Source organism: Schistocerca gregaria, chromosome 8, assembly GCF_023897955.1.
Source record: "Schistocerca gregaria isolate iqSchGreg1 chromosome 8, iqSchGreg1.2, whole genome shotgun sequence".
NCBI classification, from domain to species: Eukaryota; Metazoa; Arthropoda; class Insecta; order Orthoptera; family Acrididae; genus Schistocerca; species Schistocerca gregaria.
In genome coordinates, this window is record NC_064927.1 from 428,991,954 (window position 1) to 429,016,924 (window position 24,971).

The 24,971-nt window shown below is 41.5% G+C and overlaps 1 protein-coding gene across 1 annotated transcript in view; it reads left to right on the forward strand.

Annotated features, from left to right (window-relative positions):
• The first annotated feature begins 18,698 nt into the window (after positions 1-18,698).
• Positions 18,699-24,971, forward strand: part of LOC126284524 (protease inhibitors-like) — a 42,449-nt gene continuing 36,176 nt past the window's right edge. The window contains exon 1 of the mRNA XM_049983517.1: positions 18,699-18,821. Within this exon, the coding sequence (XP_049839474.1) occupies positions 18,752-18,821 (70 nt within the window). The 5' untranslated portion in view covers positions 18,699-18,751. The remainder of the gene's footprint in view (positions 18,822-24,971) is intronic.

Sequence of the window (24,971 nt, forward strand, 5' to 3'; positions counted from 1 at the left end):
ATTGCTAAACAAAGACGCTATCCCTAGGCCACTAACTAAAGACAATAACCAAATAAGCAACATCAGGAACCTGCTTCACAATCGGAGGTACCTATCAGAGTTTCACGTAAAACGAGGCAAATGGAGAAACTAGAGGAATGACCTGCCAGAGTAAATTTTGTTTGCACCACTATTCTTCAACATCCACACCGATGCTCAACCCCTTCCTGCAGGTGCAAATAGCTATAGATTACACACATTACACACATCTGACAGGGCAATTACAGCACAATGGAAAACATTGGAGGGAATGAAACAATATTTTATTAAGGTAATAGCAGAATTAGTTCTGTATTGGCGAAATAACCAGTTGAGAACAAATCCAAGGAAAAGAAAAGTGTGTGCCTTCCACCCTCGGAACAGTCAGTCCAGCAGAAAACTATATGTCGAATGGAAAGGGGTACTATTAGAGTATTGCCCCAAACCCCAGTGCGTGGGTGTAACAATAGATACGTCCGTAACATACAAACAGCACAACCTTAACACTAGACTTAAAGTTAGCGGAACTAACAATATCATTCGCAAGCTCCTAAGCTTTAAAGGAGCAGCAAAATCAAGGGTCCTAAAAAATCTCAAATGCGCCCTCCGTCACAATGCTATAGAGAATAAACGCCCGGTTTGGTAAACATCAGCACACGTAAAGTAAGTTGATTTTGCTCTTAACGGGACAACAAGAATCACAGAATCATCAACGGATATTTAAGTCATACCTCAGGACACGATACAGCTTTTAGCTGTCTTTGCCCCTGCAGGCGTGTGTAGTGGGGCAGCAGCATTTAAAGAGCCATTTCAATCAGCAGAACAGGAACGCCACCTCCTCTACGGTCTCAAACCGTCTCAAGTGTGATTAAGGGGCGCTAGAAAACTGAGCCATACTCATCACAAACGAAGCTACGCCGTAAATTCTAAACTCTGTGATTGCAGAGTACTGTAAACTACGCTTCACATATGCACCCCTCCACTGTGCCCCGCCAAATGTACTACAGAAGACCTTATGAGAGTGAAGAAAAATGCAGTTGACCCCGTCAGTTTCAGGGCAAGGAATGTTTATCTCTAGCCTAAAATTATGACACAATTTCATATTTTTATGTTTGTTGCATCGTAATCTTGTTGTTGTTGTGGTCTTCAGTCCTGAGACTGGTTTGATGCAGCTCTCCATGCTAATGTATCCTGTGCAAGCTCCTTCATCTGCCAGTACCTACTGCAACCTACATCCTATGAATCTGTTTAGTGTATTCATCTCTTGGTCTCCCTCTACGATTTTTACCTCCACACTGCCCTCCATTGCTAAATTTGTGATCCCTTGATGCCTCAGGACATGTCATACCAACCGATCCCTTCTTCTAGTCAAGTTGTGCCACAAGCTTCTCTTCTCCCCAATACTATTCAATACCTCCCCACTAGTTACGTCATCGACCCACCTAATCTTCAACATTCTTCTGTAGCACCACATTTCAAAAGCTTCTATTCTCTTCTTCTCCAAACTATTTATGTCAATGTTTCACTTCCATACATGGCTACGCTCCATACAAATACTTTCAGAAACGACTTCCTGACACTGAAATCTATATTTGATGTTAACAAATTTCTCTTCCTCAGAAACGCTTTCCTTTCCATTGCCAGTCTACATTTTATATCCTCTCTACTTCGACCATCATCAGCTATTTTGCTCCCCAAATAGCAAAACTCCTTTACTACTTTAAGTGTCTCATTTCCTAATCTAATTCCCTCAGCATCACCCGACTTAATTCGGCTACATTCCATTATCCTCGTTTTGCTTTTGTTGATGTTCATCTTATATCCTCCTTTCAAGACACTGTCCATTACGTTCAACTGCTCTTCCAAGTCCTTTGTTGTCTCTAACAGAAGTACAATGTCATCGGCGAACCTCAAAGTCTTTATTTCTTTTGGATTTTAACACCTACTCCGAATTTTTCTTTTGTTTCCTTTACTGCTTGCTTAATATACAGATTGAATAACATCGGGGAGAGGCTACAACCCTGACTCACTCCCTTCCCAACCACTGCTTCCCTTTCATGCCCCTCGACTCATATAACTGCCATCTGGCTTCTGTACAAATTATAAATAGCCTTTCGCTCCCTGTATTTTACCCCTGCCACCTTTAGAATTTGAAAGAGAGTATTCCAGTCAACATTGTCAAAAGCTTTCTCTAAGTCTACAAATGCTAAAAACGTAGGTTTGCCTTTCCTTAATCTTCCTTCTAAGATAAGTCGTAATGTCAGTATTGCCTTACGTGTTCCAACATTTCTACGGAATCTAAACTGATCTTCCCCGAGGTTGGCTTCCACCAGTTTTTCCATTCGTCTGTAAATAATTCGCGTTAGTATTTTGCAGCTGTGGCTTATTAAACTAATAGTTCGGTAATTTTCACATCTGTCAACATCTCCTATTTTTGGGATTGGAATTATTATATTCTTCCTGAAGTCTGAGGGTATTTCGCCTGTCTCGTAGATCTTGCTCACCAGATGGTAGCGTTTTGTCAGGACTGGCTCTCCCAAGGCCGTCAGTAGTTCTAATGGAATTTCTACTCCCGGGGCCTTGTTTCGACTCAGGTCTTTCAGTGCTATCGTAATCTTTACATCGTTTTAGATACACAATTCTGTTTTGTGCTTCTTTGTACAGGGTGACATTTATTAAACTATATAAAGAAGTAAGTTAATTAGAAACTACTGCGTGCACACACTTTATTCAACATGAAAGCGTCAGTACAGTTATTCGGATTTAGGTTATGAAATGTTCGATATGCCTGCCATCATCGGTGACGAGGTGGCGCAGACAAATAGCGAAATTGTGCATGACCCGCTGAAATGTCGGATCATCGATGATGTCGATGTCTTCCTGAATGGCTGTTTCCACCTCAGCAAAGGTTTTGTCGTTATTTATGTACACTTCTTCATTAATATAGGCTCTCAAAATGGAGTTGCACGTGTCCATATCTGGAGAACATGGCAGCTCAGCGAGGCCCATGCCAGTAGCACCCCCGAGCCAGAATGTGATCCCGAAAGTCTTATTCCAGGATATCAAACACTCTCTTGCATCGGTGGGGTCGAGCTCCGTTTTGCATGAACCACGTCTTGTCGAAATCAGGTTCACTTTGGATAATGGCGATGAAATTATATTCCAAAAGCTTCACGTACCGCTCGGTAATTACCTTGTCATCAAGCAATATCGCACCGATGTTTCCTTGACTGGAGATTGCACACCACACAGTCACCTGTTGAGGGTGAAGAGAGTTCTCGATAACGAAATGCGGATTCTCAGCCCCCTAATGCGATAGTTTTGCTTATTGACCAACCTATCCAAATGAAAGCAGGCTTCGTCGCTAAACCAAACCATATTCACACGAAAGTACTGTTCGTCAATTCTGTGGACACTAGTGTTAGCGAAACACAGCTGCTGTTCCATGGCCCTGGCGCTTAATGGCTGATGGGATTGAATTTTCTACAGGAAGAGATGCAGGTCTGCAACAACAATTTGTCACAGTGTCTTCTGGATGCTTCCCACCTGTCGTACAGATCATCTGATTTATCTCCTTGGGTTAGTTTGAAACACAGCGCGTAGCTTCTCGATGTTTTCACCCTTTTTGGATGATCGACATTGCCACCACTGTCATTACTAACACTACCCGTTGACTCAAACTTGCGAATCCAATTCTTGTTCATCAGCACACTTGGACCGGTTGTGTTCAGCTTGAACTCGGTCGGAAACAGCCGTAGTTGGGCTGTTATTGTCCTCACAGTAGGCCTTCACAAGGGCTACACGCTCAGGCACGCTGTACCGTAACATAATCACGTGCAAATGGCCGACAACAAAGCGCGTCCGCATGCACACGCTGATTTCCACCATGCCCCGCGGCCAACCGTGCAGTTTGAACGTCCTAACGCAACCGGTTTACAAGTCATGACGATTTTATTTCATGTAGTTCAATAACTGTCACCTTGTTTATGTTTCACCTATGAATCTTCTAGATACTACACGAAACTTGGTGATGCTTTTTACATGAGTAAATAAATTAGTATTTGTTTGAGTGTAAGCTTATACAGAAGTGAAACGTGGATGAAAGCAGCTCCAAACAGGAAGACAACAGAAGGGCTTCGCGTATGGTACCGCAGAAGAATATTAAAATTAGGTGGACAGATCAAATAACTAATGAGGAGATACCAAGCCGACATGTGGGGAAAAAAATTCAAGGCACGACTCGACCAAAAGAAGAGATCATTTCGTAGGACACAACATGAGGGGTCGAGGAATCGCGTAACAAACTGAAGTGAGAAGGGTAAGAATTTTAGAGATGGGTCAGAGCATGGTTGTTGTAAAGAGGTACAAATGGATTGATTTGGCAGTACTTATAACGAAGTAAAGAGCCTTACAGAGGGTAGAGAGCCGTGTACAACCACATCAAACCACTTTTCGGAATGAATACCACAGTGGCTCATACAACTACATCTGAAGCTACGTTCGGCAAAGGCCCTTGACGGTGTTTGGGGGAGGGTACTTGTGGTATTTTCCGTCATCCCTCTTCCTTGTTCCATTCGCGAGTTCCACGTGAGAAGAATGATTTTCTGCAAACCCATATCATCTCCAATTGCTCTGTTTTTTGTCGTTGTGGTCATTCTACGAGACATGTGTGGGAAAGATTAATACATTACTCGGTTCTTCCTTGCATTACTGTCCCGAAATTTTCATTTTAAATCTCTTTATGGTGTATAACTTGTCTCCTGTAACGTCTACTGCCTGAGTTCGTCGAGCATACACTTGAAGCCTTCACATCCACTAGATGATCTTGCGAGGAAAGATGTCGATCTCCTTCGGCTCTTACCTATCTCATCTATTAATCGAATCTCCTAAGGATCCCAAACTCATGATCAATACTCAAGACTCGGTTGTGTTTCGTTAACCATCTCTTTCTTGGACCAATCAAATTTTCTTAATACTCTACCCCTGAACTTCAGCCTGGCATCTGCATTTCCTAAACTTTGCGCAGTCTTCCAACTTAAGGTCACTTCAGATCGGTAGTCCTAGGTATATTACAGTACTTAATGTTTTTTTTACTTTTTTTTAAAAAAAATTCTTTATTTCCAAAACAACTTATTATTTACACAATTTAGCCCACTACCTTATGTGATTACTGGGCCGAAATAGTGATACAATGGTTTAAGTTGCAGCTATTCTAAGTTATATTTTAGTAACTAGCTAGTATGTGAGCTATGAGATAAATGCAATGGGCAAATTAGTGTGTTAATTAACTACTAAGCAGGTAACCAAACTATAGACTCGTTACTAAGGCCTACAGCGTTACAAATGTGTCAGCTGAATAGTATAAACCTACTATAGAGCCTTGCTCATTGAGCTAACCCCAATGAGCGTGCCCCTGACACTGGGCAGGCCAAGATGGTGATCGCTGCAGGTTTCTAGAGATAGTGTCTAAAACACTAAGTCCTTCAACTAAACTTATTCTAAGGTCCAATCAGGTGAGTTGTCGACATCGGTGCGGTTGCACCCCACTCCCCCAGAATCCTGTGGCGCGGCGGATTCCAGACTGAGGAAGTCGGCCTTTCCGCCCCCAGGCGGTTTGGGAATAAGGTACCAGACTCTATTGGTGTTTAGGTAAGTCTCTCATAGGTGCTAGTTTAATTCTCTCAGATAATCCTTTAAGACCTTCTGTGATACCACGTTTAATGTTTACAGTAATTGTCAAAAATGGTTCAAATGGATCTCATCACTATGGGACTTAACATCTATGGTCATCACTCCCCTAGAACTTAGAACTACGAGGGTCGGTCAAAAAGTAATGCCTCCCATTTTTTTTCTACTTAAAAAAATTAAGTTAAGTGAAAAATTTGAATTTGGCGCCATTCCTCAAACCTTCTGCAATCCACTGCAGTAGTAACTTTCTGTGTCAACAGGTGGCAGCACAGCAGAAGTTTGTAAGATGGCCGACATCGATGTTCGTTTGAGACAGCGTTGTGTGATTGAATTCTTGAATGCAGAAGGTGAAACGCCCATACGCATTCATGAAAGACTGAAGAAGGTGTATGATGCTGTGACAGTGGATGTCAGCACTGTTAGACGATGGGTTCGTCGTTGTAAGGAAGCTGAAGGGCAAACACCGTTGACTGACGAAAAGCGGAGCGGCAGGCCGGTGAGTGCAGTGACTCCACACACTTGCAGCGCTTCCGTTTTTTTCTGAAAAAAATTGTGACCGGGGACGAAACATGGGTGCATTTTTTTGAACCAGAATCAAAGAGGCAGTCAATGGAGTGGCGTCACACAAGCTCGCCGAGGAAGAAAAAATTCAAAACTGTGTGATCGGCAGGGAAAGTTATGGCAACAGTTTTCTGGGATACAGAGGGTGTGATTCTGGTTGATTTTTTGGAGCAGGGATGCACAATAAATTCTGTTCAATACGTCACAACCCTCAAAAAACTTAAAGCACGTCTTCAGCTAGTTCGCCCAACAGAATCAATGGCAGATGTTCTTCTTTTGCATGACAATGCAAGACCACACACCAGTCGTCACACCTCTGACGAGATTGTCAAAATTGGATGGGAAGTTTTGCCTCATCCCCCATACAGCCCTGACCTGGCACCATCAGACTTCCATCTGTTCGGGCCACTAAAAGAAGCTCATCGTGGGATTCATTTTGAAGATGAGGAGGCCGTCAAAACATCCGTGCGTCAATGGCTTAGGAAGCAGAGCTGTGATTTTTACCGTGCTGGTATACATGCCCTTGTTCAAAGATGGACCAAAACTGTAGAGATGGGCGGAGATTACATTGAAAAATGACAAAATGATCCTCAATGTTGTGGTTTCCAACCTATGTAATTGCATTTAAATTTCCTGACAATTAAACGTAGAAAAAAAATAGGAGGCATTACTTTTTGACTGACCCTCGTATTTAAACCTAACTAACCTAAGGACATGACGCACATCCATGCCCGAGGCAGGATTCGAACCTGCGACTGTAGCAGTCGCATGGCTCCGGACTGAGCGCCTAGAACCGCTAGACCATCGCCGCCGGCCCAGTAATTGTCGCCAATAGCACAACTGTGGTGTCACCGCCAGATACCACACTTGCTAGGTGGTAGCCTTTAAATCGGATGCGGCCCGTTAGTATACGTCGGACCCGCGTGTCGCCACTTTCAGTAATTGCAGACCGAGCGCCGCTACACGGCAGATCTAGTCTAGAGAGACTCCGTAGCACTCGCCCCAATTGTACAGCCGACTTTGCTAGCGATGGTTCACTGTCTACATACGCTCTCATTTGCAGAGGCGACAGTTTTGCATAGCCTTCAGATACGTCATTTGCTACGACCTAGCAAGGCGCCATATTCAGTTACTATAATTACTATATTCAAGAATGTATTCTGAACAGATAATATTGTCAATCATGTACCGTCAAGAGCGACGTTCACCATTTTTGGATTAAAGTTAAGTAGCAAACCAATTACTTACGCTTTCTGATTTCTCATTCCTTGTTAGGTTCCAGACCTCACGTCAGTATAGTTCTTCCCTCCTCACGGCAGCCTGCGTGAGCTAAAACTCGTGCATTTCGGCCTCCACTCGTAACACGATGTTGGCTCTTCTGCTAACACAAAATCAACAGTAGTGGATTTCTTCGCCTGTTTATGTGCAAAATGTTAAGTTACGTCAATTTTTTCTGCCAGTCGCAGTACAAATCATGGTTCCACAACAGGTCTCTTTACAATCTACTACAGTCTTCCTAGAGACAACTTAACTGTCTTCAAATGACGTAACGCAACTTATGACACTATCCAGGAGACCATTGAATTATATTATGAACAGTAACTGTAAAGTCTTCTCCAGGTAATGCAAGATGTGAATAAAGACGGGCAGTATGCAACAGTCAAGCAGAATGCCAACACGGAATGGTCCCTGATGTTGCATTGCTACACGCCACGAAAGCGGTCCCAACTTGTCATAGCATTAGAACGACGTCATAGGGGGACAGGGTTGCTATCGTTGTGGTGACCAGGTAGAGGGAAGTAGGAAGGTGTACGTCAGACGCAACAAAAAGCATTGTGAGTGGGGACTGTGGAAAACAAGTCTGCCACCACCCATGATAAGCGAAGTTAAGACACATTTCAGCTGCAATTATGGTGAAGGGAGACGAGAAAAACAGGCCAATTGATGTCTTTTGATGTCTTTGCCACCTCAACATCGAAGTACATGCGTCAGTCCTGTATAATTATTTCTCCCTTTCACGAGGGGGATCTACTCAGTTTGCAGTAATCCAGCCTCTAAGTTGGATCTCTGATGGTCCGTTCCCTATTTGCCTAGCTGCCAACAGCCACTGATGTATCAGTGAGTGCCACCTTAGGGACATAGCCACTACGAGCTGCAGCGCCGTCAGCACAGCAAAGACTGATGGGGGAAATGTGGGTGCTATCACACGGCCAACCAGTGGAGCAGACTGTCATCCTTCATCATGGGGGCATGCTGCTGCAGCTCTCCGCCTTCCTTTCCGTGAGCTGTCGTAGATGTTGCCGGCCGTTCTCTAGGCGGCAGTCCACAGTATGACCCGACACAACTACATTCACTCTGTGTTGAGCTGGTGGTACTTCTCCAGCCCGCGTTCCAAGGTAGATCGGGGTGCCATGATCACCTGTTTTCTGGAGCAGTTAGCAGCTATGGCCAGAGCGCGTGACGATGCTTGCACCGAAATGGCCACCAGCCCTGTGACTTCGATGGCGCTGACGTCATCGTTCCATCACTGTCGCAGGCCGAGACTGCACGCCGAGAGTCGGTGGCGGCGATTTTCTGTTTAGGGCGCACGTCATTCCTGCCCTCACGTTGCAGGTGGCTTTAGAATCAAGGCTACTGTGTTACTGATGGTTCATTAGTGCTTTCGGGGTGTCCAGCGGCGACATCAACCAATTCCAAGCTGCACCACTGAAACCAACAACAACAACGGTAACAACCCTGGCCTCTACAGTCCTATCACCACTCCTTGGGCTAATCTTGAAATTACCTTTACGTCTATATGGGAATGCAGGCTTCCTGGGCTAATTTTTAGGCTGAATTCTGCTCGGGTTATCGGCCGAGTCCCGGCGTCGTTCTGCAGCAACGTTTTAACAAGTTTGATCCACGTCACCTTCACGTGAAGTCTTCGTCTTAAGATAACAAGTAGGGAACTTGCCAAAATGCTGCCGCAGAAAGACGCCTTGACTCGGTCAGTAACCCAATAAGACTTCATCATACTTTTACATCTATCAGTTTCGTTCCATTAAGAGCGGCGTTTTGAGATCTATCGGCAAGGAAGCCCTGAATCCAGTCACAAATCTCATTTTTTTTTCAGCCAACGACAAAGTGGGACAGTATTAAAAAATGTGTGTGAAATCTTACGCGACTTAACTGCTAATGTCATCAGTCCAGTCCCTAAGCTGAGACACTACTTAACCTAAATTATCCTACGGACAAACACACACACCCATGACCGAGGGAGGACTCAAACCTCCGCCGGAACGGATAGTATTAAATTCTTCCCCTACTTTAAGAAACTGACCTAAGACACCTATTTCCACGGTGTTCTGCATCTCATGGACATCAAAGCGAGCTGCGTTTTGGCAAAATCTCGAGGGTTTCGTTGTCCCAGACGTCATATCACATGGGCATGAAAATCTTCCGCAATTGTAGAGAAGATTGACATCAGTGACCTATCTATCGCTTCAGCCGTGTCCCGCAGTTACGCAGGGTCAGCAATCATTGATCGGATTTGGTATATTAATGTTAAGGGGTGGCCGGATGCTCTTCCTGCTGTCACACCAAACCCCCAGGTATGGTATTAGTGTACCCCAACTGTCTTCATCGAGTGTAATCCATGGAATAATGCGAATGTGTGCATAAGTCTGCGAGCCGTGTAACTGAGGCGGAACATGGGGATCAGCCCGGTATTCACCTAGCGGGATGTGGAAAACGGCTAAAAACCACATCCAGGCTGGCCGGTACATCGGCTCTCGTCGTTAATCCACCAGGCGGATTCGATCTGGGGCCGGCGCGCCAACCCGAGTCCAGAAAACAGCGAGTTAGCATTCTCGGCTACCCTGGCGGGTGGATTGACGTCAGTGATGAAGAAGTGTAATTATGTGCATCTGTCGGAAGATTCTTTATGAAAGCTGGAATAGCGTGCTGGTTTGGCAGTCGCTACGTACCGTTTGTTACACCAGCGACATACAAAAAAACACTGCTAGAAGAGGAGCAAATTCTTTCACATAATCTTTTTACAATCTCACAGGTATCTGATCTGGTAATGAATACTTTCCGTTAATGAAATATTTTATTTGACTCCCCATTTCTACCTCATTCACATCAATATCCGACATTTTGGCGTTAATGCTGTGATTGAAATGAGGAAACGTATTACTGTCTTCCATGGAGAAACAGTTTCGGGAAACCGAATTCAATATTTTTATCTTCACTGTGTCATTTTCCCTTTCGGTGCTAGTATGGTCACTGAACTACTGCATACGTGACTCTGATGTGCTTAGTGACTTTGCGTAACACTTCTTAGCGTTTTAAGCAAGCTCGATTGTAAAACTTTACTTCTGAATTCATGGCACGCTACTGTCTTGGCAACTAGGCTTTGACTACACTCACTTCTGTTATGAACCTCTCGTTGCTTTCGTAGAAATCTTCTAACAAGGCTGTTAAACCACAATGGGTGTTCCCCACACCTTGCTCAGCATGTACTGGTCTAAGGCGTATTCAGTATTGCTTTTGAATTACTTCCATTCGTGCTCTACATCATATTTTACGTTCACTGTTAAGGTAATCTATAATTTGTATCATAGTTCTTGCTAAGTCAAAGTATTTTCCTAACCTCTATGATGTGACCGTCACACACTGGTTTGCAGTTTTGTATCTGCCCTGTGACGATTACACAATAATTAATTCTGAGAGCTCGCTACAATTTTGCTGGGGTGGCAATTATTCGAGTCCCCGCTGGAACATAGCTGACCTGGAACTCTCGACAGTCCTACAAAGTCGGCAGAATTCTTTTCATGGTGTCGCCTTCTACGTGGTTGCCAGTTTTCGGAGAAATTGATCCTGTTTGTAGAAATGGTTATTGTGGACAGTTTCTGGTGATAATCTGCTCGCTACAAGCATGGATGCTGCCGGACGCCACAGATTTCCCTGAGGGTACATAAGAGTGAAACTGGTCTGCCCATCTGCTCGTCGAAGAAGAAGCCGTGCCCAGCATTTTCATGGCGTGAAAAAGTTCGTTGCTTCCCTCCAAAAACAAAGGAGAGTCCAGTACAAATAACTGACTCACCTCTGAACGCAGCAATCACAGTTCCTGTCCATACTAAAGGCCGCCCGATAAATACTTACATATACCCAAATTATAGGAGATGAACCTAAAGAACACTGATGAAATGTAAAGCTGTGTCAAATTACATTTCTCTGATGCGCTACTGCAGCTGCTAGGAAAGGTATCACTCGACTGAAGGATCTGACTACCAGAGGTGGTCCTTGAAACACAAAAACAGATGCCTGGCGCGAAGCAAACTGCGGTTCTACGCACTATACAGTTAATAAAGCATGGAAGTGTAGCTGATAAATAAAGAAACGTGAACGCAATATAGGAGTCAATACTGAAGACCACTGACGAAATTTGAAATAGGTCACTTCTTATGAGAAGCTATGTCAACTCACAGTGCTCTGACAAGCGGCTGATGCGCTGAGATCTACCACTCGGCTGGGTGAACTAAGTACTGCAAGTGGTTCTTGAAATATAAAAACGAATGCCTGTTGTTTTACCCAATTTTTAGGGGATCATGCAGTCCCTCCTCTAAGTGCAGCTTGGAAATTGTGGGTTCTGGGTAAAAGTTTTATGGAGAGACAGGGTTCGCTCCTCGGCTTTAGTCTGGTGTTGACCAGTGCCCTCTGAAGAATGTGTTTAGCTCAGGCAGTTCCACAGTCTATCTTCTGAGCAGCTCATATTGATTGCCCTTGGCTACGCATCTTATATCCATCTCTGCTGAACATTTTGTCTCTTTTACCTTGCTTTTGCGAGTTGTCGGGATGTGAATGTCTAATACATTTCGCTACCTATAGTCTCATAGTTGTATGTGCATACCACAGAGTTTAGAGTCATTTCTTTTTAGTTTGCAACAAGTTTCAGAAATCTGCTCTGTACTATTCACTGTGAATGGTTTGCTTGATTTGTTTAAATTGTACTTCCGTATTCTCAGACTAACACACATTTTGTAATTCTGTGTGTCTTACAACGTAGTGTGAGTTTAATATGGATGTTAACATAGGTTATGGAGTTCAGTTTATTTCTTCTACCAACACTTAGAGAACAAGCTTTTAATAGTGACCAGTTTGAGCCGTAATTGACGATCTTCAGAAAGCATATGCTTTCTGTTTTCTGAAAATCTTAACAGTACAACCGAAACTGGCAGCATTTAAAATCGTGTTATGTGATTATGTGTGTTGTGTTTTTGTAGTTGTCAGTGCAGAGTCTTATTTGGTGTACGTATCCATGCCGATATACTTTTTTCAAGTGTTTTCGTATCTGTATAGCTACCGCAAAATACATACGTTTGGGGTATTCAAGCTTTACTCTTTCCCCACTCTTGACACTTCGCAGACATTCCTAACAATCAGTTCCTTGTAATTTATGTTTGTAAGAATTAAAATTAAATATATTAAATGGTTTTTATTCTATTTAAATTAATTTTGATATAACGTTTGTTCCATAGCTCCAAAGAATGAGGAAATTGTCTTAAAAAAGAAAGCATGAAATGTACTTACAAGGTAAATGATATGCTGATGTTTCTTCCACTGATTCTAAGTGGGTGTGAAATAAGATGAAAAGAAAATCTTTTCATTTGAGAAGTAATAAACTTACCAGAAAACGTAAGAAATTATAGAACGCACTGAGGTGCATATGATAATTCACAGGCTACTGTAGTTACGCATCATCAAACACACGATCATTTTACAACACTTACTTACATTTACCACATTACTGCACTGATGGGGTGCAGAAGTTAGATATTATGTGCTACTTAAGTTATTTGATACTATTAATAAAATTCGGTTCATACGTCAGCTTTGACCCGTGACTTAAAAGATGCTGGGGAATGTGACGTACTACGTGTTCAAACAAAAGTAATATAATGAATAGCGATAATGTTGGTTCTGCGTCCAAATTATTTTGTGGAATGTTGGTTGTGGTGCCAGACTGGTGTGTATCGTAGAGTCAGTGCGAAATGCCAGAATGCTTTCTTAAACATGGTACAGGACTCTAGCTATAGTTTCATTCCTATTGTCCGTCTTCACACTATGTCACTTGGAGTATCTACATATAGGCTGTACCACAGTGTGAGATCGTACTTTGTGCAGCGCGCCTTTTACATAGGCTTTGGAAAAAGAAAAATCATCAGAAAGCGGTATATTTTTTGCATGCAACACGTTGTCAAGCCTTCTAATTGCACAGTTCACATGAAATTCACGGAATCCAGGTATTGTTGATTCCAGCTGTACATGCATCGTCGTATCTGATTATCTATCTATACATGGAGTTCACAGGGACCTAAAGATGGCATTAATGAGATGCAGAAACTGGTCGTGTAGATAAAATAAGAACTTCTAGGAATATACGGCTGTTCGGTCGTTTATCTGTAATAAATATCTGCCCGGTCGCTGTTCCGTATCTACAAGAGGCATTCAAAGGAAACCCGGTCACTAGTGCAAAGCAACGGTAACGATTTTACTAGCTCAAAAATGTAGCTATACACAGTAAACATACTCAAAAAGTAAACATACTCAAAAACAGTCGCCAAAACTGTTGGAACATCTATCCCATTGCGACACTAGCTGGTCGATTACATCCTTGAAGAAGCCGCTGTCGGATCCAGGTGTGGACCCAGTCACACACTTGGTCGTTCGTTGCGAATCGATGCACGCGAATAGCTTGTCTTAGAGGTCCAAACACGTGAAAGTCACACGTTGAAAGGTCGGGACTGGACGGTGGACGTTCCTGCGTTTCCCACCGAAACTGCTGCAATGCCGTCTTCAAGTGACGAGCATCATCTTCTAGTGACTCGCGCCACTCAAAGATTCAGACTACACTCACCATACACAGCCTGTAACACCATAGCTCTAATACTCTACTGCTTTATTTTGCCTTTTGCTTTGGTTTAATGTTATAACATTGAGTATCTGTAAATGTGTTTGAATCGATAACACAAAATTGTATACTCCTTCCTTCGTTAAAACTTTGATGTCGTGATTTGATTCTATGCAATGTAGTATATCTGTCATTTAAATTCTTTTTCTCCATTTGGAGGGAACAAAACTTACTATACATAAGTGTAATTTCTGTGTGAATAATTTTTTGTAGAAATGTCAATATGTGCAAATGTCCTGTTATATTTAATGCATTTGATTGCTGTTATGTAAACTGAAGATCCTCACTTAGGATTCTTAGTTATTCTGTGTGTAAAAGGTGTAGTGGTTCCCCTCGGGAACGGAACTGTGTAGCGCGTGCAAATTGTGGTTGGCCTAGGTAGAAAAGGTGGAACCAAGAGTCAGTCGGGGACGAGCTGCCAAACTGTGCACTGTCATGTAAATTTTGTATATTGTGTTGGTTCCGAGAGAGGCTTTTTCTGCCATCTTCCAATGCCTCGGATGGACGGATAAATAGGTGGACCGATTCTGGAATTGGTATCCATCATCGCCACCAAGAATGGACAGAGTCCAGCAATTCTGCCTGCAAATCCACCTACGAACATGCAGTTGCCACCACATTGCGCAATCACTGTATCGGAATGCTTTAACAATGTACAGTGAAGGATCAGCTTATTGGATGTGTTAGTGTGCTCAAATTTAAGGTAACTTATAACTGAATTCATGTAACTACCTTAATTTTTTCCCTATTACAACACCTCTCAGGTTCCTCTCCATTTGAACTATGATTACCGAGTGTCCTAGTTTGTGGAAAAAATGAAAGCCTCAAAACATTAAAAGATGTGGTTTGATCTTTGGTAATAAGAGAGTATTCAGGTTTACTGTGGAAGCCTCCCAGTGATGGAAATAGTCTAATTTATAGTTTTGTGGAGTTTCAAAGTCACCTAATTAATCATTTACTCGAAAGTAGAAGACTTTGGTAATAAATACTATTTGCTGTTTATTTTATAAATTGAAGTTCTTAAAATTGAGGCTTATAAAGATTTGCATTGTTAATGATCATAGTGCTACCTGTAGTAAATTTTAAAAGGTGAGTCAGTTCTTGCAAATTTGTCAACATTGTGTTTCACTGTAGTAAAAGTGGAAAACTGCAATAGTAGAAAATTATATGTTCATGACTGCTAAGTGTTTGTCTCTCTTGTGTATTGGAAGTACATATTAATAGAATAACAGGATCCACAGTTTGTCTATTGTGGTAATGCTGGATAACAAGTAACAGAAAAACCATAATTTCTTTATTCAAAAGATAGTGAGAAGCAACCAGTTAGTGGATTCCAATTAACTTTCATTTTAAATAATAAAGTATTTAACTGAGAGAGACCTAACTTATGTCCAGTTTATGATCCTGCAGTCAATGTTAATAGTTATGTTATAAAGACCATTCAGTTGGAATAAGCCCTGAAAGTAATAGTGTGTTTAGTTATTTGTTATATTTATGCAAATACTTTGTGCTGCTCTAGCTGTTAGCTTCAATCTTACCGTAAACGTGTGTATATGTCAGAGTTCATTGCACTCGCGTGTGGCCAAGTCTAGGTTGTGTTTGTCCGTTAAAGTTACTCATACCTACTTTCTTAAACGAGAACGTTAATCTTTCTCTTGCCTAATTAGGCTGGCGACAGTTTTCCTTATTCTTTAAACAGTATAGCTAGGCAAAAATATTGTTAGTTACTGTTCAAATATTTACGTAATTCTGACTTTCACTTCCGATACACCACCTCCGTTAGGTACAACACGGTCAACATAACAAAACTCCTCTCAAAGGGTAACACTGCTCTGTTGCTCTATACCATAATCATCCTAACTAGTTAGTTATATTTCACGACCTGCCTCCAACTTTAAGGTTATGGTACAGTAGTAGCAGACGGAAGTGTGACAAGCCTTCATCCGACGACACATTTCATGGCCTCCAGCTCCCTACGCTGCCAAAAATCGAATCACTCCTCGTTGTTGCTGCCTACTCGCCTGCACGTTCGGCAGTGGACGATGACTTGTGTGACCACCTTCTCTTTTGCGTGAAACCACCAGTGGCGTTTTACGAGATCAAACGGTGCGCAAGCGTCAGTCTCTCTACCAATAGATGGCGCCACCATACCCGCAGATACGTGGTGCCACCTTGCGTGTAAGGCAAAGGTAGGCGGACTGACCAGGTTTCATTTGAATGAACCTCAGCCGATGGATCAAGGAGATTTTAAATTGTGCACAGAGTGCAACCATGCTTATAACGTGTCTATTTCTCACGAAACACGTTAACACTATGTGGAATACGGATGCTAATATCGAACATAAATACCATAAGGGAACTGCACATACAGCATCTACATAAAACACTGTGTCCTGCACTGAAGTGCTAGATGGGAGACTGATGTTTGGTATTCCTCTATGGAAATAGTGGCGCTCTTTTGAGAAACTCCAGTTCCCCCATAACAAGGGTGAAGAGCTGCACTTGCTCTAATCCAGATCTGTAAAATCCTTTTGTTTTGCTTTGTATTCTACAGTCTACCATAAAGCACGTACCATCATTGGATACCAGATCGAGAGTTTCACTCTGCAGCGAAGACTGCGCTGATATCAAACTTCGTGGCATATTAAAACTGTACGCCGGACCGAGACTCAAACTCGGGACCTCTGCCTTCTGCGGTAATCTCATTTTGATCACTATTATTCTTTGTGTCTACTCGGGACGGACGTCGTAAGACATCCGTTTAAGTTCGTTGATGATCGATTGAATCAGTTTATTTATTTATTTATTTTACAGATGACTGCTAACCCTCTGACCGAACACGCTGAGTTACCGTGCCAGCCCATCTGAGCTACCCAAACACGACTAACGCCCCTCCTCACAGCTCTACTTCAGCCAGTACCGAGTTAGAGTCTCGGTCTGGCACAGTTTTAATCTGCCAGGAAGTTTCCATCGTTGGATACCATTGCTAACTAGTTATTCAAGCAGAATTTTCCAGAACTTTATTATTCAACATATAGCTTAGATTATTTGCCATAACAGTATAACTACTTTTGAAGAGACATTCCTTTAAAGAAATATTCACGATTTAAAAGTCATGTAAACTACCAGCACACCAAAATTCCACCTTGGTAATAATTGTTTCATTTAGGACTGCAAAACTTTATTTCAAAGATCGCCGGCCGTTGTGGAACCGCGCGACCGCTACTGTCGCAGGTTCGAATCCTGCCTCGGGCATGGATGTTGTGATGTCCTTACTTTAGTTAGGTTTAAGTAGTTCTCAGATCTAGGGGACTGATGAGCTCAGATGTTAAGTCCCATAGCGCTCAGAGCCATTTGAACCATTTCAAAGATCTCATTTTGCTCTTTCCAACAAACAATTTATTTTTTCCAAAACTTGCCATTTTAGAAGTTCTTCTTAATCAAAATTCTCGTATTCTTTAAGATCATAATCTTAAAATTAATAGTTTACATAATCCAGTGGCCTAATTGTGTAGCTCCAATTTTTTCGGTTTCCAGAATTGTATACAGCTACTAAAACAAGAAACAAAATGTTACTAGGCGACAAATTCAAATTAGGAAGTTTAATTTTCCGGAAAAGCCTTGTCGGTATTTTGTAGAGCCAAGCGCACGCCAAAATCTCCGCACCATAAAATAAATTCATTATTTGTGCCGATTTAAGAGCACACAGATTATGAATAAACAAATTTACCTCATCACCTAATGTTTTCATGCATATTTACTTTTTTTGTCGTTTATGTGAATATCTAAAACGTAATATTTCTGTACTTAAACATTTTGTGATTTTCGTCCTACACTTGTCTTTACAAAGGTTCGTACAGAGTCAGTCAGTCGTTGTCCGAAACTCAGTACTCAACTCTCTACGTCAGTGAGTTGGCAGCTAGCATTCATAGAGCGCAGTTACTATGTTGCACTGAGCAAAACCATGTACATATTCGAGAGTCGAGCAGTTAAGGAAAGGTCACAACCCCACGTTTAACTAAGAACTTGTTAGATTTCGTTTTGGGTACCTAGTCTGTATTACAAGAGATGTATAATTCAATATAATTAGGTAACCTCCCACGCGTAAATGTATTTACTGGAAATAAAAATGAATGGTTTGGGAAACTTAACTCTGACCTGTAGAATCATTTAACTGTTGTTCAAAGAGCGTAATAATTACTGGAAGATATCAGGTGAACAAGATAATCTTCAAGGGTTACGAGGCACTAAACAGGTTAGTAACCTCAGAAGCGCCGCCGGCCCTTCATTTTACAGAGTGACTGTAATAGACCTTTCCGTACATCGAATACCAGTAACACTTTCAATTACTGAAACTATGCCGCTGTTTTGTTTTATACAGTGAATCACTCCTTGGCGTCAGAAGTGTTATCGAGTCTCTTGGTAACCTCGACCTCCGAGGTCAGAAAAGTCGAACGGAGTGCAGCTCCACCAGATAAGGTGAAGAGCCACAGCCAGCCGTGTGGTTCACTGTCAGTCACCAAGGAAGCCATGAGGTTCATCGTCGTTGTATTCGCCCTAGTCTTACTGGCTGTGGGGACGACTGCGCAAAATGAGAAAGGTACAGTGTTTCTGGCAGGCAGCCTGCTTTCTGTCAGTCAGCGCTCCGGTTCCTTGTTTTCTTTTTTTATTTCAACAGGCATCATACTACTTTAATGCCGCCCGCCACAAACTTCTCTTATCTAAGAGTAACACTTACCCCCAACATTCTCTATTATTTGTTATACATTTTCCAGACCCTACAGATTCAACCCTCTGCTACATTCTCTAATAGCTTGTATGTTATTTCCTTATGTCTGAACACATGACCCTATCAACCTTTCCCTTCTTCTTGTCAAAATTTTCCAAATATTACTCTACTCACAGATTCATTCCCTGTCATTCTATCCAATTTTTGTACCTCCCTCTATAGCCTCAATCAGCAGACTCTTCGATTCTAATCTTTTCTGGTTTTCTCATCCTCCGTTGTTCACATCCATACAATGTCTTGTATTCCTAATGTACATTCTCAGAAATTCCTTTGTCAGATTTAGATCTGTATTTAATACTAGTAGACTTCTGTTGACCAGAAATGCCGTATCTCCTTGTACTACTTTACATTTTATGTCCTCCATCACGTGTTATGTGCACCCACGGTAACAGAATTCCTCCACTTAGTCTAGTCCGTGGTCCCTAATTTTAATGTTAAGTTTATTGTTAAGTTCATTTCTATTACTCATTACATTCATGTTTCTTCCGCTTACTTTCAACCCATAGCATGTGCTCATTAAACTAATCATACCATTTAATCGGTCCTGCAATACTTTTTCACTTTCACTCAGGATAACTATGTCCTCAGCGAATCCGATCATTGATATTCATTCTCAATTACAGTTCCCCCACTTACTCATTCTTTCATTTTTTATGATTGCATCTTAGATGTCCAAATCGAATACTAGAGGCGAAGAACAACTTTTCTGTCTTAGACCCATTTTAATGAGAGAACTTCGTTCTCGGGTGTCCATTCATTGTCCACTTTTAGTTCTTGTACATATTGTAAATTGCCGGCTCGTCGGTTGGCTGGTGAATTTTCGGGAAGGGACCAGACAACAAGGACTTTGGTCCCATAGGATTAGGGTAGGATAGTGAAGAAAGCGACCGTGCCCTCTAAAAGGAACCTTCGCGGCATTTGCGTGGAGCGATTTAAGGAAATCACGGAAAAGAAGAATCAGGATGGCCGAACGTGGGTTTGAACCGTCGTCTCCCTATGTGTGTGTATAAATTAACAGCCCGTCCTTTAATTTACACCTAGTTTCCTGAGAATGTCGCAAGTCTTGCAACATTTTACATTGTCGGACATTGTCGGACGACTTTCTAGGTTGACAAATTCTATGAACTTGTCTTTATTTTTTTACTTTCATTATCAAGCTTAACGTAAGATTGTCTGTAACACACCAAACGTCTCCAATGTTTCCTTGGGTTTCATTACTGACTCACGACCGGCCGACCTCCGCTCGTACAGGCAAAACCACGAGTGGAACAGTCTTCTGAATCATTTCTCCTTCGAGTGTTGTCGCTTTAGAACAGTTCGGCGGCTACCGTGGCGGGTTTCTCTGTGCTCTCAGCTGTTTTGATTATAGTGGCGATATACGTAATTTCCATTATCACGCGCAGAGAAGGCATTAACTGTGTCTTGCCGCTAGCTTACTTTGCTTGCGAACAGAATGTCTATGGATTTTCTGTCAGGTTTCGAGACAAATTTTCTGTGTGGGAACTATCATAAGCATAAATTTCATTCTTCTGCAAGAGACCGCCAATATTGGAGACTTTGCGTTCGTTGAAATTTTGCATGCTTTTTTCGGTGTTCTGCAGCAGTCTTCTGATCCGTTTTGTTACCCAGGAGGATCAGATACGCCCTTTTTTAATTTTTTGTAACTAAATCTGTCACATGCTGCCGACACTCTTTCTTTGAATTCAAGCCACATCTGGTCTACACTTACATTGTTAATTCGGAAAGGGCAGAGATTTTGGATCTGAGAGGGTCCTGAAATATTTCAGTATGCACTTTTCCACTTGTGCAATGCATTCTAGCCATGTCTTTTTGCTATTTCAGGGCCTCACAATTCAAGACCATTCCTTCAATGGAAGGAAATTTGTTGTAGTCAGTCGTAAGATTATATGTAAATGTCCTTTTTTCTTTATCGGCATGACCCACGACTATTTTTTTAGATTCTTTTGAATCTTCATATGAAAGTGACGTTCCGCCACGCACCGTGTGGTGGATTGCGGAGTATGTATGAAGATGTAGATGTAGCATCGAAGTCGATCACGACCTAGCCCAACTCTGCCTGCCATCTTCTGTATCTACATAAATACCTGCCAACCACCGTACGTCTCTTGGAGGAGTGTACTCCGTACCACTACTAGACATTTTCTTTCCTGTTCCACACACAAACAGAGGGAAAAACGAGTCTTTATATGCCTCTGCAGGAGTCTTAATTTCTCGTATCTTACCTTCATGGTCCGTATGAGAAATGTACGTTGGTGGTAACAGAATCGTTCGGCAGTCAGCTTCAAATGCCTGCTCTTTTGTCGGTAGTGTTCCTCATGATGCACGACATCATGAGGATCGTATAGATATACATGTCATGTGGAATTGAAGTCCTTTTTCCCTATTCAGACCATTCGCGTTATTCTGATCTACAAGTTTAATATCTGCATTATTGAAATGCTGTCTTGGACCCAGTTGTAGCACAGGTGATATATAAATTCACATTCAGTCTGTTGCATTGTTATTGAACCCATTTAAAAATTTAAAGTGCTGTTATAATACACTTATTAAAATGTATAATCATATGTTGAGAGTTTAACACAATGAGACCTATTGTTGATGCTGGAAACTTGTGTGTTTGTCTTGTGACAGTGTCACTAACGGTGCGCTAATAAACGGTCTTCCTTCTTCTACTGTATGGGAACGATAGCACTTAGCGACTTTCAACAGAGTTTACACGTAATTTGAAAACTGTTACTAAACATGTTCTCGCTAACGCCCCTCGAAAAATGATAAAAGGGAAAAAAATTACCGTGTGCTGTGCGTTAGCTGTTGATGCTGATTTCAGCATCAGACATGACCTTTTAACGAGCTTTTAACTTATTACTTCGTTACTACTAACGCTATTTGCAGCAGAGTTTGCCATTGAATACCCCTCTAAAATTATGTCACTCTACGACGTGTAGTTCAGGAGATATAACGTCATAAACATTTAAATGTGTGAAAAACTGGCTTTTGCTTAAAATGGAGGGCAAATTACCAAGTTGGTTTTCATTCATTGTTTCATAATGAGAGGCCTCGCCGACTTGCAACAAACTTCAAGTATAGTTGTCACCGTTCCTAAACTTTTTCTCACTTACATGCCTAAAGGTAAGTATCTAGCACATTTACACATTTCTAAAGTAATCTGAAGTTTGATGCTGCTACACAAACGGGAGTTAGATTCTTTAAAGTATCGGTATTTTATTGGTAATGTATTAAAGTACAAATTTTGTGCATGTATGCTTATGACAGACAAAAATTTGTTAAAACTTGTGAAACAATAAACTAGGCCTCCTAAACAGATGCGTCTTTTTATGCTGCATGCAGTGGTGGTGAAAAATTTAGCGTGTAAATCACCACTTTAAAATGAAGAGTTCCTTTAGTATATGCCGAGTTAATACTTACTTAAATTAACAAGAAATCAAGCAAAAATTTTGATATATGATACATGGTTCATCAGGAAGAGGCGGGGGAAATGTCTTGCTATAGTCATTTCCTATGTTACTACAGAGAATACAAAATTAAAAATGTATTAAAGACGAAATAATTCCATAAAAGAAACATGTACACATATGTGGTTTTCATGGATGGTAGCCAAAGACCTAAGCTCTCACCCAATACCTCGTTTGTCGAGACAGAATGAAGACAACGTGGCTGTTGTGTTAAGATCCGTTAAGCACAGTAAGCAACCAATATTCCAACAATTACTATTAAATCCATGCCAACCCAAAACTTTAAGTAACTATCTTCAGAAATCTCCTCAGTAAACTTCCTTGCATCAATAGCTGGGCTAAACCACACAATTCTTAAGGCACTCCACCAATGCAATTAATTTTCACCCCCAAAATATAATTTCCATTTATTAGAAAAACACGTTTTGCATGCTGCACACCAATTTCTTATTTCTCGTTTGAAGCCAGACGCGTTTCGTCGCTTTTACAAGGCATTTACATTAGTTTTCCTGAGATATAGATTTTCTTTCGTTTCCACATACAGGTTATAGATTTGAAACAGTTCATGAACATTTTTATATTAAAATGGGAAAGTACTTAGAGATCAGACTCTAACTCACTGTTTTTAAATCAGTGTCTTTTTCTCATGTGCAAAACTAATTAAAAGCTTCAGTTTTTCTTCAGGACATTCTATTTTCGTAATATAGCACTCTAATTGCCATTTCCTGTGTTTAAATTGTCATTTGTTTTCGTGAGTGTTGCTAACGTCCGCAGGTTTTTTTTTTCAACCAGTTTTAGTCGTGAGAGCTAGGTTCTTGATGTAAAAATAATGAATTAACTGCTGATCTGTAAGTACTATTCCCTTTAAAACAAAAACTTCCATGAACAGTTTGAAAACTGTAACCTATATGTGAAGATGAGAAAAATTGTGTAATATTTCACGAGAATCTCCGAGAATACACTGTAAAAATGGAAACGCATCAGGATGCACAAGCAAAATAAAAACTTAATGTGCAGCATGAAAAAGGTCTTTTTCTCGTAAACTACTACAATGTAATACAGCTGCTGGGAAAATGGACACTTCAAGAAACTTCTTAATTTTCTTTTATGAACTTTACAAACGACTTACATCCCAGCACGGACTTGTATATATTAACACAATAAAACCTCTCCAAAATAAAACATAAGATAAATTAAAGTTACCCCAACTTAATTCATACACTACACAGAATCAACATTACTTTTATACACAAACAATAATATTGATATCTGCTGATCTTGATGCGCCATAATTATGCAAACTGTTTTCCTCACCTCTGTAGCACAAAAATGTGCCACTTTATCCTCTGATTACATCGTGACATAACAAAAAAAGGAAAAAACAATCAGTCCAGGTCGCAAGTGACCTTCGTAAGGTAACCAGTTTCATTCATAGATGGCCCATCTTCAGACCAATAATGTTCCCATGGGTGATGCAGGGAGTCAATGTCTGGAGCTGTTGTGCTAAAGGACACATCTCACCAAGTGTCTTTCTAGTGCCATAGCATCACCAGAATACATTGTCAGCTGCTGTCATAATGCTACCACTGTCGCCCAGGATTTCTGAACGTTTAAGTTCGCCACCCTACTGGTTTGCACTGAGGGGTGTGGGGGAGGGGGCTGTCTCTCCAAGGTGAAGCAGTATTCAATGAGGACCATTGATTGGACGAACACTGACTGCCTACTGTACGTGAGCACGAGACTACTTTCAGTAAACTGTTATAAAGACGAAACTGCTTTCAGTAAACTGTTATAAATACATTTACTGTCTGCAAGCTGTATGTGACTTGAACTGCCCAGGCTTACCTAAACGAGAATCCAACACCACCACCATAGAGTTGCTCGATTATTGGGTCCACCAATGACGAAGACATTACTACGAAAAATTCAGGTCTCTGAGCCATGCATTGGGAGAAAGCAAACAAAACTCCCGATCAGGGGCAGTCAGCGGAACTTAGCTCGATGAGAGCTTTGGGAGAACGCGATCTGGGGATTCCATCATTCGGAAGTCATGTTGGTTACTTCTGAGATCATTTGGAATCTACGCTGTGGGATTCTGATTCAGAAGTTATTGAAAGAGCTTTCTGAGACCTATGCAACTTCGTTATGAGGTAATTTGAGAGTCACATTGGTAATTCTTTTCGGAGACTGTTTGATGATTCTCATTTCCATTTTTAGTCGGGTTTCTGACTTCGCCTTCTGGAGGCACGTCAGTCTATTTTATGCAAAGTTATCAGACTTCGTGCTGGATCCCTGCGCTTATTCTGATGTCTGCCATCAATTTATAAGGTTCTCATTACCCATACCAGTTGGCTAGTCTTTCTTCTGGTCTCATGCTGGAATGTTTAAGCATTCGGCTATGTTCACCTCGTTCTTTGACGTCAGCTTACAAATGTAAAAAGGCACAGCTGCTGCATTTCATTACTGC